The sequence below is a fragment of the Mustela lutreola genome, chromosome 3, assembly GCF_030435805.1.
Source record: "Mustela lutreola isolate mMusLut2 chromosome 3, mMusLut2.pri, whole genome shotgun sequence".
Lineage (NCBI taxonomy): Eukaryota > Metazoa > Chordata > Mammalia > Carnivora > Mustelidae > Mustela > Mustela lutreola.
In genome coordinates this window covers 156,710,801-156,730,326 of record NC_081292.1, presented here as the reverse complement: position 1 = coordinate 156,730,326, position 19,526 = coordinate 156,710,801, and the positions used below count along the sequence as shown (strand labels likewise).

General features: G+C 37.7%; 1 protein-coding gene across 4 annotated transcripts in view; it reads right to left on the bottom strand.

Annotated features, from left to right (window-relative positions):
• Positions 1-19,526, bottom strand: part of CYTIP (cytohesin 1 interacting protein) — an 82,435-nt gene that overhangs the window by 5,644 nt on the left and 57,265 nt on the right. For all 4 annotated transcript variants that reach the window (XM_059167288.1, XM_059167287.1, XM_059167285.1 and 1 more), the window contains 2 exons: positions 17,063-17,132; positions 633-699 (listed from right to left, as the gene is read on the bottom strand). In XM_059167288.1, coding sequence (XP_059023271.1) covers positions 633-699; positions 17,063-17,132 — 137 coding nt within the window. The remainder of the gene's footprint in view (positions 1-632; positions 700-17,062; positions 17,133-19,526) is intronic.

The following is a 19,526-nucleotide window of genomic DNA, read 5'->3' as shown; positions in this document are numbered from 1 at the left end:
GATCAAGAGTCCAACACTCAATCGACTGACTGACCCAGATGCTCCCAAATCAACAACATCTGAATTCAACCTTTCCCTTCAGAATTCACACAGTGGCAAGAGCCATGCCTTTACTGTGAGAATGATCATTGGTATTTCTGATGGGTTTACAGGCCAAGAAGAAGCATTTCTCTGCATTCACATAACTTGTATAATATGAACAAATGATAGGAGCTCTACCCAAGAAGCATGCTACCATTCCAGCCTCAATAATTTCTGAGAACTACACAAGCCACACACATTCTCAGAAATTTAATTCATCTACAGCAGTAGTAGGAAAACCAGGCTATCATTCCTACCGCTCTTCTAAAATCCCAGGTACCTCTTGCACATATGTGCATATATACAAGTGTGTGCAAGTTTTTGTGTGCATATGTGTTATATGTATGGAGGAGGGGATGTGACTTGACCTACTCATCCTCCAAAAACATAGGTCACTCCAAAGGTCAGGCCAAAAAACACAGTCTAGATCCATTCTTGATCCATGCTAGACAATTTTTTCCTATAATCATGATAATCTTGCAATAACTTAGAGGCAGAAATACCAAAAAGATGAATGTTAGTGTGGTTTCTGAACAGGAAATTACATTTACCATGAAGCAGACGCTGTTCCTGTAACTGCAGAGATCTGAACTCCACCCATTTTTTCTTCAAGGTTTGCTGATAAAAAAGAAAAAAAAAAGTGTTAATAACTGGGAATTCCCATTGAAGATAACAATTTACTTCTAGATGATGAGATTTATCATAATTTTTTTCCCTTTCTTTCTAACACTAACAACTCCTCCCATTCATTGGAAAATTATTTTCTACATAAAAGGGAGATACTGGGAATACTGCTTTCTCAGGAAATAATCTAGTAGCATCAAGTTAAAATACTAACATTGTTTCAATAGAAACAACAGACAAGAGAAACCATGACATTTATTTATTTGTATATTTTTAAAAATATTAGAGAACCAGATTGTTTGGATTTGTGTCCATTTACTAACTGTTGAGGCAAGGATCTACTCTCCAGGCTTCCCTCCCTCCTCCATATATAAGATGAAAGCAATAACAGAACTGAAACCCTGGGACTGTCCTGAGAATTCGGAGAGTTAGTAGATGTAAATGTTCAGAACAGTGACTAGAGCTTAGTAAATTGTTCAGCAAATATTATCATACTGTAAGCCTGGGGCATTAAAGCTCTGTTTATTGCTACACACCTATGTATTTTTCACAGCAAAAAGGGGAAGCCAGCCTGTCTGAAAGGCTTCCTTAGTAGGCTAAACTTAGAACACTGATAAGCACTGTGACTTCTTAACTGCTTCCTTCCTCCGCTGCCCAGCACATGCGAGCAGTGGCCCAGGATGGTAATGAAGGGGCTGCTGTCACGGTCCAGACTGCTCACAAGGCCTGGCCCGGCCCATCAAAGGGGCTGAGGTGATGAGAGACAAAGCAACCAGGCAGAGGCCATCTGTCAAGGACACCTAGAGGCTCATTCTCCCTCCCACCTTTTGGCTTTTGCCCGGCCCCTTCCTTGCCAACTCAGATCCCCACAGCAAGCCCAGCAGGCAGGCACAGCTCAGCTTTGCCTATGGACACTTCATCACATGGAAAGATAGCCCATTGGCAACAAGTACTCCTTTGTAAAAAGCAGTCTGGGAAAGGTAGATGCAGGCTAAAAAGGAAAAGGGGGGAAAAGTATATTTGGAAAGGGAAGACCGAAGGAAAAGCAAATCATACAATTTTAAGAATGTCATCAAATGCTTAAGGGAAGAATGGCTGGTTCCTCAGTTCCAGGGGCTGAACAATCACAAGGCAGGATTCTCCAAGCCTTGATTACAGTAACGTTTAGGATCAATCTTTACGGTTACCTATATAATCTGCAAGCACTAAACCAAAGCTGTAAGATGCCTGGCTTAGTTAATTGCTTGTTCTTTCTTCACTATAGCATAGTCAGTATGGCTATGAGACTGTTGGGCTCTCTGAGTCACAGCTCCTTTTATCTGTGCCAACTGTGGTCCTATGAAGGTCAGAGTTAAGGACCACAGAGAACAAACAGAACTAGCAAGGATCTAACCCCTTCCTTCTCTCTTAAAGGGGTCTTTCTCCTACAAGAGAATAGAGTCCAAGAGAAGAGCATAAAGATTGGTTGACAGTCAAAACTAAATATGGAGAAAGGAGGAAATTGTATTTTTGCACTAGCTATTCAGAAATACAAAGTCAGGCTTTGCCAGATAGCTATTTTTTTGTGAAAATAAAGGTTTTTAAATATCTAATCTGTTGACTTGGCCCAGTCATCTAAGTACGTCATCACTTAAACCAAGAAAACACCAGTGTAAAGAGCAGATGTGCCAAAGTGACTAAGAGTTTTTAGTCTCTATCTCAGCTTCCCCATTTTCCTCACAATCTGTTTCTGCTTGTTATTAACATTACATTTGTTATTTGGACAAATGAGACCTTTGACCATTAGAAGAAAAATTAAAGCATGTGGGAGATCTAACCATACCAGGCCCTATCACCTCATTATACTTAGCTCAGAGCTCAGAGCCTGGTATATAGCAACTGCTCAGTAAATATTGGTTGAATGAATATATCAAAGAATGGCTTCCTGAAATAAAACTCAACTATCACAGATGGATATTTTGAGTTGGATATATTTCCAATGTTTTCAATATACATGAGACATATAGCTACACATTTCCATCTTTATTACTTTTACACTGCTTTCGTGGATAACATGCTGTTTAATTTTCCTATCAGTCCTACAAAGTTCCAGATTAGAAAATAAAGGTGCGATGTAGGGCTATAAACTCAGTGAAAAGCAGAGCTAAATTGAAAAACAGCTCCTCTAGCTAGCACAGTGGATGTGCTGTTTTCATGTTAAACAACTGAATCATAGGTTATAAGAAAGGGAATCCCTGAAAACATAGCTCAGAATGGACCCCCATTTCTAAAGAAGAGCTTGTGACCTCTGGAGTCTTTAAAAGATGAATTCATAATTACACAGGACACACAAACTAAATGTCATCTTGTGAAGGGGAAGCCAACTTGACCCTGGTTGCAGGTCAGATCCAGACATTTATGGTTCATGAGGTAAACTGGAAATCACATAATTTCAAGAATAGAAAAGGAAAAGAAATGCAAGAAGATAGGCAAGGATGAACCCAAAGATCTGCCAGACCTGGAGAAACAAAAACAGGTAGCTAAGAATTTGGATCCTGCAGCAATCTATAATTTAAATGCACTTATTTATCAGGGCACAGGACAGAGACAAGTTTCCTGTTTGAACCTTGGCTAAGCTCTACTACCATGAAGGTGGGGTGAGAAAAACTGCTGCTGGTGGCCATGGCTCATGTAGAGCTCGTGTTTGGAAAGGCAGGAGTACATAAATGCAGCCTATGACTTGAGCCAAACAGCACACGAATCCTCTAGAAAGACAGGCTAGCTGCCAGATCTGGCTCTGGGTTGGGAGCCTTGAAAATGCAGGGTAGAGGCAACCCAAGTACAATATGGAGTAGAAGGCAAAGACCACGATGCATGGGAAATAAGCAATATGAATTCCAAATTGTATGAAAGACAACAAAGTTGATAGTCAGTACATAGATTACCTCAAAAAAAGAAACAAAGAAAGAAAGAAAGAAAACAGAACAGTGTCCAAAGAAGACTTTAAAACAAAAATATTAATCCTTTGAGGAAGAAATGAGATTAATGTCAATCAGAACAAGAAACCTGAAACAAAGAAAGCAAGAACAGATAGACATGAATGATCTGAAGTTAAAAAATGAATTAACTCTTAAAATTCATGGGAACAACTCATTCTATACAGAATAAAGACATTACTGAAGAACTCAACAAGAACATAAGAAAAAAGATAAAGTCATACAAAATATGAAAAAATGGTTAGGAAACAAAGAAAATAAATCAAAAGACTCTAAAAATATGCCTAACAAGAATTCCAGAAGATAATTCAAGGAATGGTGAGGAATATATATTCAAAGAGATCAAGCTGATAGTTTTCCAAAGCTGAAGAAATTCACAAGTCCTTGGATTGAAAAGGTACTGTAATTTCTAAGCAGTATAAATTTAGAAGTGAATCTAGACCTAATCACATTTCAGTGTATTTTTTAGATCAGTAAGACAAAAGAACATCTTAAAAGTAACCAGAAACAGGCAAAAGAATGCCACAAATTGAAATACCAGTTTTTGAAAAGATTCAAAAATAGAAAATCCTCTAGTTGGACTTAACCAAGGGGGGAAAAGAAGAGGGAGATAGAAGGCATAAAAAGAAAAACACAAGAATAGAATTTTTTTTATTAACACATAAAATAAATTTGAAAATTTTAAAAAATTTAACAAAAATATTAATTCAATAAAACTGGCCCAAATAAAACAAAACAAAACAGAAAGCCTGAGATAGCTTATAATTAATAAAGAAACTGAAACAGTTTAGTATTCCCACCAAAAAAGAACCCTAACCCCAGATGATTCAGATAGTTACAAGAATTCTACCAGAGAAGAAAAAGGGGAAGATTCTCTCCAGCTCATGTTAAGAGTCCAGTAACCATGATACATCCAAAACTAAAGAAAGATAGTTTGAGAAAAGAAAATTGCAGGCCATTCTACCTATAAAATAAAGTTACATTCAAAAATCCAAAAGAAAAGGGCGGAGTCAAGATGGCGGAGAAGTAGCAGGCTGAGACTACTTGAGCTAGCCGGAGATCTGCTAGATAGCTTATCTAAAGATTGCAAACACCTGAAAATCCATCGGCAGATGGAAGAGAAGAACAGCAATTCTGGAAATAGAAAAACAACCACTTTCTGAAAGGTAGGACCAGCGGAGAAGTGAATCCAAAGCGACGGGAAGATAGACCCCGGGGGGAGGGGCCGGCTCCCGGCAAGCGGCGGAGCAACCGCGCACAAAATCAGGACTTTTAAAAGTCTGTTCCACTGAGGGACATCGCTCCAGAGGCTAAACCGGGGCGAAGCCCACGCGGGGTCAGCGTGGCCTCAGGTCCCGCAGGGTCACAGAAGGATCGGGGGTGTCTGAGTGTCGCAGAGCCTGCGGGTACTGGAACGGGAAAGCCGGCTACAGAGACAGAGCCGACAGTAAGATCACTGCTCGGTGTTACCATGAACCGGTCGCAGGCTCGGTGAGCTCGGAGCGCGGCCGGAGGTCAGGCAGACGGCAGACGGGAGTAACTGGGCGCTGTTCTCTGAGGGCGCACTGAGGAGCGGGGCCCCAGGCTCTCAGCTCCTCCGCCAGAAACCAGAGGCCGCCATTTGTATTCCCGTCCTCCGGAACTCTATGGAAAGCGCTCAGGGAACAAAAGCTCCTGAAAGCAAACCCGAGCGGATTACTCACCCCGGCCCCTGTTAAGGGTGGTGCAATTCCGACTGGGGCAAAGACACCTGAGAATCACTACAACAGGCCCCTCCCCCAGAAGATCAACAAGAAATCCAGCCGAGACCAAGTTCACCTTCCAAGGAGTGCGGTTTCAATACCAAGGAGAGCAGCAGAATTCCAGAGGAGGAGAAAGCAAAGCACGGAACTCATGGCTTTCTCCCTGTGATTTTTCTAGTCTTGCAGTTAATTTAATTTTTTTCTTTTTCATTTTTTGTTTTTTTTTTCTCGCCTTCTGGTAAATTTTTTTTTTAACTTTTACCTTTTTCTTTTTTAACGTTTTTTAACTAGTTTATCCAATATATATATTTTTTCTTTTTTATATTTTTCTTATTTGTTTTCTTTTTTAAAATTCTTTTCTTTTCTTTTTTTTTTTTTCTTTTTTTTTCTTTCTTCCTTTTTGAACCTCTTTTTATCCCCTTTCTCCCCCCTCACAATTTGGGATCTCTTCTAATTTGGTTAAAGCATATTTTCCTGGGGTTGTTGCCACCCTTTTAGTATTTTCCTTACTCCTTCATATACTCTTATCTGGACAAAATGACAAGACGGAAAAATTCAACACAAAAAAAAGAACAAGAGGCAGTACCGAAGGCTAGGGACCTAATCAATACAGACATTGGTAATATGTCAGATCTAGAGTTCAGAATGACAATTCTCAAGGTTCTAGCTGGGCTCGAAAAAGGCATGGAAGATATTAGAGAAACCCTCTCGAGAGATATAAAAGCCCTTTCTGGAGAAATAAAAGAACTAAAATCTAACCAAGTTGAAATCAAAAAAGCTATTAATGAGGTGCAATCAAAAATGGAGGCTCTCACTGCTAGGATAAATGAAGCAGAAGAAAGAATTAGTGATATAGAAGACCAAATGACAGAGAATAAAGAAGCTGAGCAAAAGAGGGACAAACAGCTACTGGACCACGAGGGGAGAATTCGAGAGATAAGTGACACCATAAGACGAAACAACATTAGAATAATTGGGATTCCAGAAGAAGAAGAAAGAGAGAGGGGAGCAGAGGTATACTGGAGAGAATTATTGGGGAGAATTTCCCCAATATGGCAAAGGGAACAAGCATCAAAATTCAGGAGGTTCAGAGAACAACCCTCAAAATCAATAAGAATAGGCCTACACCCCGTCACCTAATAGTAAAATTTACAAGTCTCAGTGACAAAGAGAAAATCTTGAAAGCAGCCCGGGAAAAGAAGTCTGTAACGTACAATGGTAAAAATATTAGATTGGCAGCTGACTTATCCACAGAGACCTGGCAGGCCAGAAAGAGCTGGCATGATATTTTCAGAGCACTAAACGAGAAAAACATGCAGCCAAGAATAATATAGCCAGCTAGGCTATCATTGAAAATAGAAGGAGAGATTAAAAGCTTCCAGGGCAAACAAAAACTGAAAGAATTTGCAAACACCAAACCAGCTCTACAGGAAATATTGAAAGGGGTCCTCTAAGCAAAGAGAGAGCCTACAAGTGGTAGATCAGAAAGGAACAGAGACCATATACAGTAACAGTCACCTTACAGGCAATACAATGGCCCTAAATTCATATCTCTCAATAGTTACCCTGAATGTTAATGGGCTAAATGCCCCTGTCAAAAGACACAGGGTATCAGAATGGATAAAAAAACAAAACCCATCTATATGTTGCCTCCAAGAAACTCATTTTAAGCCCGAAGACACCTCCAGATTTAAAGTGAGGGGGTGGAAAAGAATTTACCATGCTAATGGACATCAGAAGAAAGCAGGAGTGGCAATCCTTATATCAGATCAATTAGATTTTAAGCCAAAGACTATAATAAGAGATGAGGAAGGACACTATATCATACTCCAAGGGTCTGTCCAACAAGAAGATTTAACAATTTTAAATATCTATGCCCCCAACGTGGGAGCAGCCAACTATATAAACCAATTAATAACAAAATCAAAGAAACACATCAACAATAATACAATAATAGTAGGGGGCTTTAACACTCCCCTCACTGAAATGGACAGATCATCCAAGCAAAAGATCAGCAAGGAAATAAAGGCCTTAAACGACACACTGGACCAGATGGACATCACAGATATATTCAGAACATTTCATCCCAAAGCAACAGAATACACATTCTTCTCTAGTGCACATGGAACATTCTCCAGAATAGATCACATCCTCGGTCCTAAATCAGGACTCAATCGGTATCAAAAGATTGGGATCATTCCCTGCATATTTTCAGACCACAATGCTCTAAAGCTAGAACTCAACCACAAAAGGAAGTTTGAAAAGAACCCAAATACATGGAGACTAAACAGCATCCTTCTAAAGAATGAATGGGTCAACCGGGAAATTAAAGAAGAATTGAAAAAAATCATGGAAACAAATGATAATGAAAATACAACGGTTCAAAATCTGTGGGACACAACAAAGGCAGTCCTGAGAGGAAAATATATAGCAGTACAAGCCTTTCTCAAGAAACAAGAAAGGTCTCAGGTACACAACCTAACCCTACACCTAAAAGAGCTGGAGAAAGAACAAGAAAGAAGCCCTAAGCCCAGCAGGAGAAGAGAAATCATAAAGATCAGAGCAGAAATCAATGAAATAGAAACCAAAAAGACAATAGAGCAAATCAACGAAACTAGGAGCTGGTTCTTTGAAAGAATTAATAAAATTTATAAACCCCTGGCCAGACTTATCAAAAAGAAAGGAAAAAGGACCCAAATAAATAAAATCATGAATGAAAGAGGAGAGATCACAACTAACACCAAAGAAATACAAACTATTATAAGAACATACTATGAGCAACTCTACGCCAAAAAAGTTGAAATCTGGAAGAAATTGATGCATTCCTAGAAACATATAAACTACCACAACTGAATCAGGAAGAAATAGAAAGCCTGAACAGACCCATAACCAGTAAGGAGATTGAAACAGTCATTAAAAATCTCCAAACAAACAAAAGCCCAGGGCCAGATGGCTTCCCGGGGGAATTCTACCAAACATTTAAAGAAGAACTAATTCCTATTCTCCTGAAACTGTTCCAAAAAATAGAAATGGAAGGAAAACTTCCAAACTCATTTTATGAGGCCAGCATCACCTTGATCCCAAAACCAGACAAGGATCCCATCAAAAAAGAGAGCTATAGACCAATATCCTTGATGAACACATATGCAAAAATACTCAACAAAATACTAGCCAATAGGATTTAACAGTACATTAAAAGGATTATTCACCACGACCAAGTGGGATTTATTCCAGGGCTGCAAGGTTGGTTCAACATCCGCAAATCAGTCAATGTGATAGAACACATCAATAAAAGAAAGAACAAGAACCATATGATACTCTCAATAGATGCTGAAAAAGCATTTGACAAAGTACAGCATCCCTTCCTGATCAAAACTCTTCAAAGTGTAGGGATAGAGGGAACATACCTCAATATCATCAAAGCCATCTATGAAAAACCCACCGCAAATATCATTCTCAATGGAGAAAAACTGAAAGATTTTCCGCTAAGGTCAGGAACACGGCAGGGATGTCCATTATCACCACTGCTATTCAACATAGTACTAGAGGTCCTAGCCTCAGCAATCAGACAACAAAAGAAAATTAAAGGCATCCAAATAGGGAAAGAAGAAGTCAAATTATCACTCTTCGCAGATGATATGACACTATATGTGGAAAACCCAAAAGACTCCACTCCAAAACTGCTAGAACTTATACAGGAATTCAGTAAAGTGTCAGGATATAAAATCAATGCACAGAAATCAGTTGCATTTCTCTACACCAACAACAAGACAGAAGAAAGAGAAATTAAGGAGTCAATCCCATTTACAATTGCACCCAAAACCATAAGATACCTAGGAATAAACCTAACCAAAGAGGCACAGAATCTATACTCAGAAAACTATAAAGTACTCATGAAAGAAATTGAGGAAGACACAGAGAAATGGAAAAATGTTCCATGCTCCTGGATTGGAAGAGTAAATATTGTGAAAATGTCTATGCTACCTAAAGCAATCTACACATTTAATGCAATTCCTATCAAAGTACCATCCATCTTTTTCAAAGAAATGGAACAAATAATTCTAAAATTTATATGGAACCAGAAAAGACCTCGAATAGCCAAAGGGATATTGAAAAAGAAAGCCAACGTTGGTGGCATCACAATTCCGGACTTCAAGCTCTATTACAAAGCTGTCATCATCAAGACAGCATGGTACTGGCACAAAAACAGACACATAGATCAATGGAACAGAATAGAGAGCCCAGAAATAGACCCTCAACTCTACAGCCAACTAATCTTCGACAAAGCAGGAAAGAATGTCCAATGGAAAAAAGACAGTCTCTTCAATAAATGGTGCTGGGAAAATTGGACAGCCACATGCAGAAAAATGAAATTGGACCATTTCCTTACACCACACACAAAAATAGACTCAAAATGGATGAAGGACCTCAATGTGCGAAAGGAATCCATCAAAATCCTTGAGGAGAACACAGGCAGCAACCTCTTCGACCTCAGCCACAGCAACATCTTCCTAGGAACAACGCCAAAGGCAAGTTCCAGAAGCAAGGGCAAAAATGAACTATTGGGATTTCATCAAGATCAAAAGCTTTTGCACAGCAAAGGAAACAGTTAACAAAATCAAAAGACAACTGACAGAATGGGAGAAGATATTTGCAAACGACATATCAGATAAAGGACTAGTGTCCAGAATCTATAAAGAACTTAGCAAACTCAACACCCAAAGAACAAATAATCCAATCAAGAAATGGGCAGAGGACATGAACAGACATTTCTGCAAAGAAGACATCCAGATGGCCAACAGACACATGAAAAAGTGCTCCATATCACTCGGCATCAGGGAAATACAAATCAAAACCACAATGAGATATCACCTCACACCAGACAGAATGGCTAAAATAAACAAGTCAGGAAATGACAGATGCTGGCGAGGATGCGGAGAAAGGGGAACCCTCCTACACTGTTGGTGGGAATGCAAGCTGGTGCATCCACTCTGGAAAACAGCATGGAGGTTCCTCAAAATGTTGAAAATAGAACTGCCCTATGACCCAGCAATTGCACTATTGGGTATTTACCCTAAAGATACAAACGTAGTGATCCGAAGGGGCACATGCACCCAAATGTTTATAGCAGCAATTTCCACAATAGCCAAACTATGGAAAGAACCTAGATGTCCATCAACAGATGAATGGATCAAGAAGATGTGGTATATATACACAATGGAATACTATGCAGCCATCAAAAGAAATGAAATCTTGCCATTTGCGACAACATGGATGGAACTAGAGCGTATCATGCTTAGTGAAATAAGTCAAGCAGAGAAAGACAACTATCATATGATCTCCCTGATATGAGGAAGTGGTGATGCAACATGGGGGCTTAAGTGGGTAGGAGAAGAATCAATGAAACAAGATGGGATTGGGAGGGAGACAAACCATAAGTGACTCTTAATCTCACAAAACAAACTGAGGGTTGCTGGGGGGAGGGGGTTTGGGAGAAGGGGGTGCATTTATGGACATTGGGGAGGGTATGTGCTTTGGTGAATGCTGTGAAATGTGTAAACCTGGCGATTCACAGACCTGTACCCCTGGGGATAAAAATATATGTTTATAAAAAATAAAAAAATTAAAAAAATTCCAAAAGAAAATATTAGCAAATCAAATCTATAATTATTAAAAACAAGTATAAATTATGATCAGTTTGAATTGTTCTAGAAATGCAAAGGTGGTTTTACATTAGAAAATCTTTAAATGTCATTCACCATATTGACAGATATTTTTAAAATAAATAAACAAGAATAACACATGCCCAAAAAAGTGTCTGATAAAATTCAATACACAAACACTATAAAAACTACCAGGAAATTTAGTATGGAAGAGAACATCTCAAATCTGAAAAGTATATTCATAGAGCTCATTCCTGATGGGAAAAAGTGGAAATTCCCTTTAAAATAAAAGCAAAACAAGGATGCCTATAATTATAGTTTCTATTCATCACTGTTTTGTAAGCCCTACCCAGTGGAGTGAAGAGAGAGAATTTTATGTCATCCTTAACAGTTATTATCTTCACAGAAAACCCCAAATAATCTACAGATAATTTGTTAGAAATTATATAGTTTAGAAATAGTTTGAATCCTATACTTTGAATAACAGCATAAAATTGGTTTTACAAATCTATACATCAACCTCAATCAAAACTTTCATTGTTTTTATGAAGAAACTATAGTATGAACAAAAATCATGAGTAGAAAAGAATACATCTAGTGAGAAATGTATAGTATCTATTCGCATAAAAGTATAACACTTTATTGAAAGACATAAAAAATTAAAAATGGTTAAAATTATGAAAACTTTTCCTCTAAGATCAGGAAGAAGACAAGGATGTCCACTTTCACCACTTTTATTCAGCATAGTACTAGAATTTCTAGCCACAGCAGTCAGCCAAGAAAAAGAAATAGAAGGAATCCAAATTGATTAAGGAGAAAGTAAAACTGTCAATTTTTGTAGATGATGTGATACTATATATAGAAATCCATAAATAATACAACCAAAAACCTAATAGAACTAATAAATAAACTTAGTAAATTTGCAGGATACAAAATTAAAGTACAGAAATCTATTGCATTTCTATACACTAATAATGAAGTAGCAGAAAGAGAAATTAAGAAGACAATCACATTTATAAGTACGCCAAAAAATATAAAATATCTAGGAAAAACTTTAACCAAGGAGGTGAAAAGATCTGTACTCTGAGAAATATAAGACACTGATGAAAGAAACTGAAGACAATACAAACAAATGGAAAGATATACCATGCCCATGGTCTGGAAGGATTAATATTATTTAAATGTCCATACTACCCAAAGAAATTTACAGAGTCAATGTAATCCCTGTCAAAATCCAAGTAGTATTTTTTACAGAACTAGAGCAATAATCCTAAAATTTGTATGAAACCACAAAAGACCCCAAAAAGACAAAACAGTCTTGAGAAAGAACAATGAAACTGAAGGTGTCACAATCTCAGATTTCAAGACATACTGCAAAGCCAAAGTAATCAAAACAGTTTGGTACTGGCACAAAAATTGATACATAGATCAATGAATAGGGATAGAGGGCCCAGAAACAAACCCACACTTAATGGATAATCAATCTATGACAAAGGAGTTAATAATATATAATGAAGGAAAAACAGTCTTTTCATTAATTGGAAATACTGTGCAGCTACATGCAAAAGTATGAAACTGGACTGCTTTCTTACACCATACACAAAAATAAATTCAAAATAGATTAAAGACCTAAATGTGAGACATGAAACCATACAACTCCTAAAAGAAAACATAGCAGCAATCTCTTGGACATTGGTCTTAAAAACTATTTTTGGGTATGTTTCCTCAGGCAAGGAAAACAAAAGTAAAAATACACCATGGGACTACAACAAAACTAAAAGTTTTGCACATCACTGAAGCAAAAAGGAACCTATGGAATGGGAGAAGATATGTGCAAATAATATATCCAATAAAGGATTAATATCCAAACTATATACCACTCAACATCAAAAACCCCACATAATCTCATTTAAAATGGGCAAAGAACCTAAATAGGCATTTTTCCAAAGAAGGCATACAAATGGCTAATAGATACATGAAAAGACATTCAACATCACTAATCATCAGGGAAATGTAAATCACAACCACAATAAGATATCACCTTATACCTGTCAGAATGGCTAGCATCAAAAACAAGAAATATCAAGTGTTGGCAAGAATGTGGAAAAAAAAATACTCATGCACTATTGGTGGGAATGCAAATTGATGCAGCCACTGCGGAAAACAGTATGGAGTCTCCTCAAAAAATTGGGCGCCTGGGTGGCTCAGTGGGTTAAGCCGCTGCCTTTGGCTCAGGTCATGATCTCAGGGTCCTGGGACCGAGTCCTGCATCGGGCTCTCTGCTCAGCAGGGAGCCTGCTTCCTCCTCTCTCTCTCTGCCTGCCTCTCAGTGTACTTGTAATTTCTCTCTGTCAAATAAATAAATAAAATATTTTAAAAAAATTAAAAATAGAAGTACCATATGATCTAATAATTTCACTACTGAGTTTTTATCCAAAGAAAACAGAAACACTAATTTAAAAGGATATATGCACTCCTAAGTTTATTGTAGCACTTAAAAATATAACCAAGGTATATAAGCAACCTAAGTGTCCATCAGTATAGGAAGGGATAAAGATGTGGTATACATACACAATGGAATATTCCTCAACCATAAATAGGAATAAAATCTTGCCATTTGTGTCAACAGGAATGGGCCTCCAGGGTATTATACTAAGTGAAATAAGTCAGAGAAAGACAAATGCCGTATGATTTCACTTTCATGTGGAATGCAAAACCAAAAAAACTACCCCCAGTCAAACAAACAAAAAAAGCAGAAACAGATTCATGAATAGAGAGAACTGGTGGTTGCTGGAAGGGGAAGGTAGTGGGGGCATGGGAAAAAAAAAAAAAAAAGATGGTGAGATCGTCCATCACTAAGAAAACACAATACTATAGAGATGTTAAGTCTTCAAATTAAGCTAGCTATACAAAATGTAGTATCAATCAAAATTCCAAAATTTATTTATAGAACTTGATAATCTGATTCTAAAATTTATATAGATGATCAAAAGAATTAAGAATAACCTGGAGGGTTTGTTCAACCAGATACCAACATTTATTACAAAGGTATAATAACTGAGTTTAAGAGTAACAATGGATCAGAATATGGAGCCTATAACAAAATCCATGCATATATGAAACTTGCTTAAAAACAGAAACTTCTCTGCAAGTCATTTTGGAGGAAAAGAAGGACTAAAAGAAATGGTACTAGGAGAACTGAGTATTGATATGGAAATTAAAGAAAATCCTCTCATACCACACATACAAATCAATTTTGGACAAATCCAGGACTTAAGTGTAAAAAGGAAAACCCTAAAACTTTTGGAAGAAAATATAGAAAATGCAGATTACCTACAAAGGATAAACAATAAAAGCTCTTCCATAAGCAAAAATATCAAAGGCACAATACATTTAAAAGGCTAAGGAGGCAAAACATCAACTGAGAATTAAATCACCTAATAAAACTCTCCTTCAACATGAGCAGTGAAAGATTTGTTTGGATAAAGAAAGCCCTGCTTACCCTTCCTTGCAAGAAGTACTACAGCAAAAAAGAAAGTAAACCCAGAGGGAAAAAACAGAAAACAGCAAGCACTTCAATTCAATTCATTACCATATGTGTTCACTACAAGCTACTCAGAACAAAAATACATAGTTTTCCATTCTAAAAATTGATAAAATTCTCCAAAGTAAAGCAATAATAGGAAAGATGGGGCCTTAAGATGCACATTTAAATATGTTAATGTCCTTATGATGTTCTGGGCAAGGATGGGTATATTGAAAAATGTATACTTCATTTGAAAAAATTGGTAGCTACGAATTTTTAAATTTCAAGAGAAAAGACCGAAGGAGCAGAAATTGCCTAGAAACATGAAATGTGTTTTTTGTAGAATGCTTTATTCCATGAAATGTAGACCTATTGCTCAGTTATGTTTTAAATAACACCACCAGTTTATTTTGTACATTTCTTTCCTTTTTCCATGAGAAGGTGAAAAGTCCAGGTTTACTTAAAAAAAAAAAAAGATCCTCACTAATACTGTCTTTTTTTGTAAAAACAAATTCAGTTTTGACAGTTTTAAAACTTGCCTATAATACGAAGCCCTGTTTATTCCATACAAAAATTTAATGATAAAATGTTAGAGGCATTCCCTTTAAAGTCAAGAATAAGATTATCACTATTTGTAGGAATCCTGATCAATGTTGTAAGAGAAGAAAAATTAATTATAGAGTTGACCCTTCAATAATACAGGGGTTTGTGGTGCTGACCCCTGCACCATCAAAAATCCATGTATAACTTTGCCTCCCTAAAAACTTCATTAATATAGCCTAAGGTTGACTGGAAGCATTACTGATAACATAAATAGTTGATTAACACAGTTTTTTTTTTTTTTTTAGATTTTTTTATGTTATATTATGTACTGTATTCCTACAAGAAAGTAAGCTAATGAAAAGAAAATATTTTTAAACAAATCACAAGGAAGAGAAAATACATTTGCAATGTCAGACCTCATTTATAAAAGAGCAAAAACTTCATATAAGTGGACCCAAGCATTCAAACCTGTGCTGTTCAAGGATCAACTGTAGTTGAATAACCAGGGGTAAGGGGGCAAAACTTTCAGTATCTGCAGATATTATGCCTCTATGAAAAAATCTGTAAGGGAATCTACAAACACTGGAGTAGAGTTCAGCAAGACTATAGGATTTAAAAATTTACACAAAAATTAATAGCGACAAATTAAGAGAGCTTTGAAAATTAAAAAATCATGTTTATTGTAGCAAGAAAAACTTAAAAGGCACCTAAGAATAAACATAATAAAAGCTACATAAAAGTGTATAAAGAAAAGATAAAATGTTTTTGAAGTACATAAAAGACCTAAATTAAGAGGTCAGGATCCTGTGTTTGAAGTAGGAAAGGTGAAACCATGAAGGCGTCGATTGATATTTATTCTATAAATGTCAATTCCTATCAAACTCTGAACAGAGGAAACTTTCAAGGAATTTTACAAATTAATTCAAAATATCCAAAGGACAAGTAAAATGACAAGAGTATAAAATCAGTATTGACGCAAAAGGAAACAGGGCTCATCGATGAACTAGGTATGAGGGGAAGAAGAATACAAGATAAAAGATGACGTAGTAACTCTACCCTCGTGGGCTCAATAATTAAGAAATGCATACTTCATAAAGAAAATTCATAAATGCCAACTATTGCAAAACACAGTCCAACTGCGCAGCCTGCCTGTAAGCGCTGGGGCCTGGCCACCTCAGTGCCACGCAGAGGAGATGTCTGGGAAAAAGAGAGGTCATGGAGTCTACAGGATCATGACTCAAAGGCACACGAATGAGGGTCTGCACTTCACAGCGTGGCAGAGCCTCACCAGTCTAGCAAACCAAGATTTTCAAGACCCTCAAAAAGCCTTCTCAGGGAATTTTCTCTGAACTCTCTGCATTGTGTACTATCCCCCGGAAACTTCATTTTTTCCACTTCAAAGCTGATTGCGTGTTTGCCAATGAAAGTTGATTCAGGGACAGCCACAGGAGCAGAGGGGACATGATTTTTGTAGGAAGAATGATGCAGGGCAGAAGGATCCAGAAGAGGACAATGGAAAAGCAAAGCTTCCAGGCCCTCAGGCACACTTGCAGCACGGAAAAAGCAAGGAAAAACCAGCAACTCCTCCTTTGTTCCCCGCCCCCCCAAATATAAATCAAGAGAGATCACAGGTGCATTAGTGAAAAGTTCTTCAAGTGATGTGCCTTCCTGTTGCCTTCCTGAGCCTCCTAGAAACACAGAAGGAGGAAGGAAGAAAGTGATTTGCGCTGGTTTGTGGAATTGAATATTCCTGTGAAGGTAATTGCTTTGCTCTTGATAATTCAGCAGTTTAGACTCATCACGACATTTCATCTTCAAGGGCTATTTCAATCCGTCAAATACATTTTTATTCTATCACTCACACATTCAAGGGTGAAAAGTGTGTCTTACTGTGTTAAATTAAATTACCTTTAAAACTTGCAGCTTTGCTTCAAGCTCTGCTCTCTTGAGAATCATTGTTCCATTAAGAGTCTCTATCCTGTTTTAAGAAAAAAAAGGGGGTAGGGGACAGGAGCAGCATGAGTGATCCTTTCAAACAAGTACCATCCTTATGAAGTACTATACTTGGAGAGCAGACTATACTTTAAAAAGCAACATAAATGTTATAATCCCCACGGCACTTCAAGTATCTGGACCTAGGCCGAATCTTCTGACAATATGAAGGGAAAGGAAATAACAAAACAAAACACAACAAAAAAGACAAAACAAAACAAAAATCCCCTAGAGAGGGTGGTTGAAAGAAAAGATGTTGGCTAACTTGTAAACTACAGCTTGTTTTATAGCCGCCACTACATGGCAATGACTATTGTTCTCTACTGGAATTTATCCTTTTGGGCTCTGACTGAAATCACCTATTTTATTCAGTGACTACTTCCCGGGCATCTACAATGTGCCAGACTTTAGACCCCGTGCTAAGCATGAGGGATCCAGCAACGAAACAACATATAATAGGGATCTGCAAACAGTATAATCATCATGCCATTTCTTGGAAAAGGGAAAAAGTTCCTTCTTTCCTAGGATTCTAAGAAACTGTACCTCTGTAAATTGTCTTAATTTGTCAACTAGAAGAAACAGAGCCAGAACAACTATAGATAATAACCTTCGTATCATTCTCACATCTCAGAACCTTTCAAGTTTATAAACTTCAATCCCAGAATTATCAATTTAAAGGTGTTCATTTCTTCCTACACCAAATGTCTTTCTAAAAATAAAAAGACTTGTTCTATCCTGACGGATTTGATTTATTTTGTGGGCTCATGCTGATGCCTTTATTTTGACTATTAAGTCAGCAATCTGAATAAGATAACAAATTTCATGTGTGAGTCACACACCTAGGCATTTTTAAAATAATGGTTCAAATTCCATCTGATAAGTAAGCTGTAAATATTATATTAAGATGCAGAAATTTTTAAGTCATGGTAAAACAATAGCATGAAACACCAAGACCTGTTTTTCTTTATTTCTAATAACATCATTCCCAAGATAATGAGATGATAATGCAAGCCAGGATTTTGTCAGCTTTCTCATGAGGGTGGTCTTGTCTCTGGGCACTGGTGAGGATCCTGTGAATCTGTTTCAGTAGGACTCCAACTGCCCATCTGACCGCCCAAGCAACAGAAGTCTATGCGCAGAGCCACAGGCACACATCGGTTGTTCTCTTCAGTATTTAGACAGATGTCTCTCACTTTCCTGATCTCTGTATCTCCTTTCGTCTCCCTCCATTATTCCTTAATTATATCCCTGCATTCTGCCCACTTCACCCATTTGGAACGTAGCTTTCTGACTCTAACTGCTACCTTTTCCCTTTGGATTCTACATGGCTCCAACCTCACAGATTCGTTTCTCTGGAGCAAAGGGCACACCCATCCTCTACCCTGAACTCATAAGATCCAGAGTTGGACTAAGTCCTCTACTATCACGAGTCATCTTTCAAAACTACTCCCACACACACCCAGAGCATCTCTGAAGTTTTAGACTAGGATCACTGACAAGCATCCCACAGATTTTCTATGGGCAGCTTGCAAGGAGCAACTGTGGGGCAGCTGAAGAGAATGGATCCTGGCATCCAGAGCAGTTGGCCACATCCTAGCCCAGTCACTGACTAGATCACTGATCTCTACTCTACCTAACTTAAGCTTCAGTCGCTTTCTCTAGAAAGAGAAATAAAACTAACCTCACAAGGTGGCTGAGAAGAATGAAGAAGGTAATGCAAGACCCTTGGGCTGAATAAATCCTAAACTACTTGGCCCGACAAGACCCATCACACTGGTTGTCTCTCTCTCTTGGACATGCCAAGCCCATTTTGAGAGTTCAGAGACCTTCCTCTTGGCCTGAAACACTTTCAGCAGGAGTTCACATGACTATTCTTTCTCTTTCTTTAGGTCTCAGTTCAGATTTCCTCTCCTCAGATAAGATCCCTTTCAACACCTAAACTACACAGCAGTCCTCTTACTCAGTATTCTATCCCATTCCTTATTTTACTTTTTTAACAGTGATTATCATAATTGAAATATCAAGATTACTTCTTCTAGAGGCTTTCCTTGTCCATCTCCTCCCACAATCAATAAAGCAGTACAAGAGTTTTGCCCATGTCTCTCCTAAGCCTATCGCAAAGCTGGGAACATAGTTTTTGTTCAATAAATATCATTTAAATGATTGAGCAAATTCCATCTTTCTACTAATTACTGAAGTCTTACTAGGTTCTAAGGATGGTATGGTGGAAAAGTCAGTCAAATCTCTAGTTGAGGAGGCCACTCTCCTATTAGTAAGTCTGGAATATTAGTAGGTGTGAATGTGTGTATTACAGGGCAGAAAGGATTGAGCAGACTTTTTCCTTCCTTCCAAATGGGACACTAGAAAAGAAAAACAATGG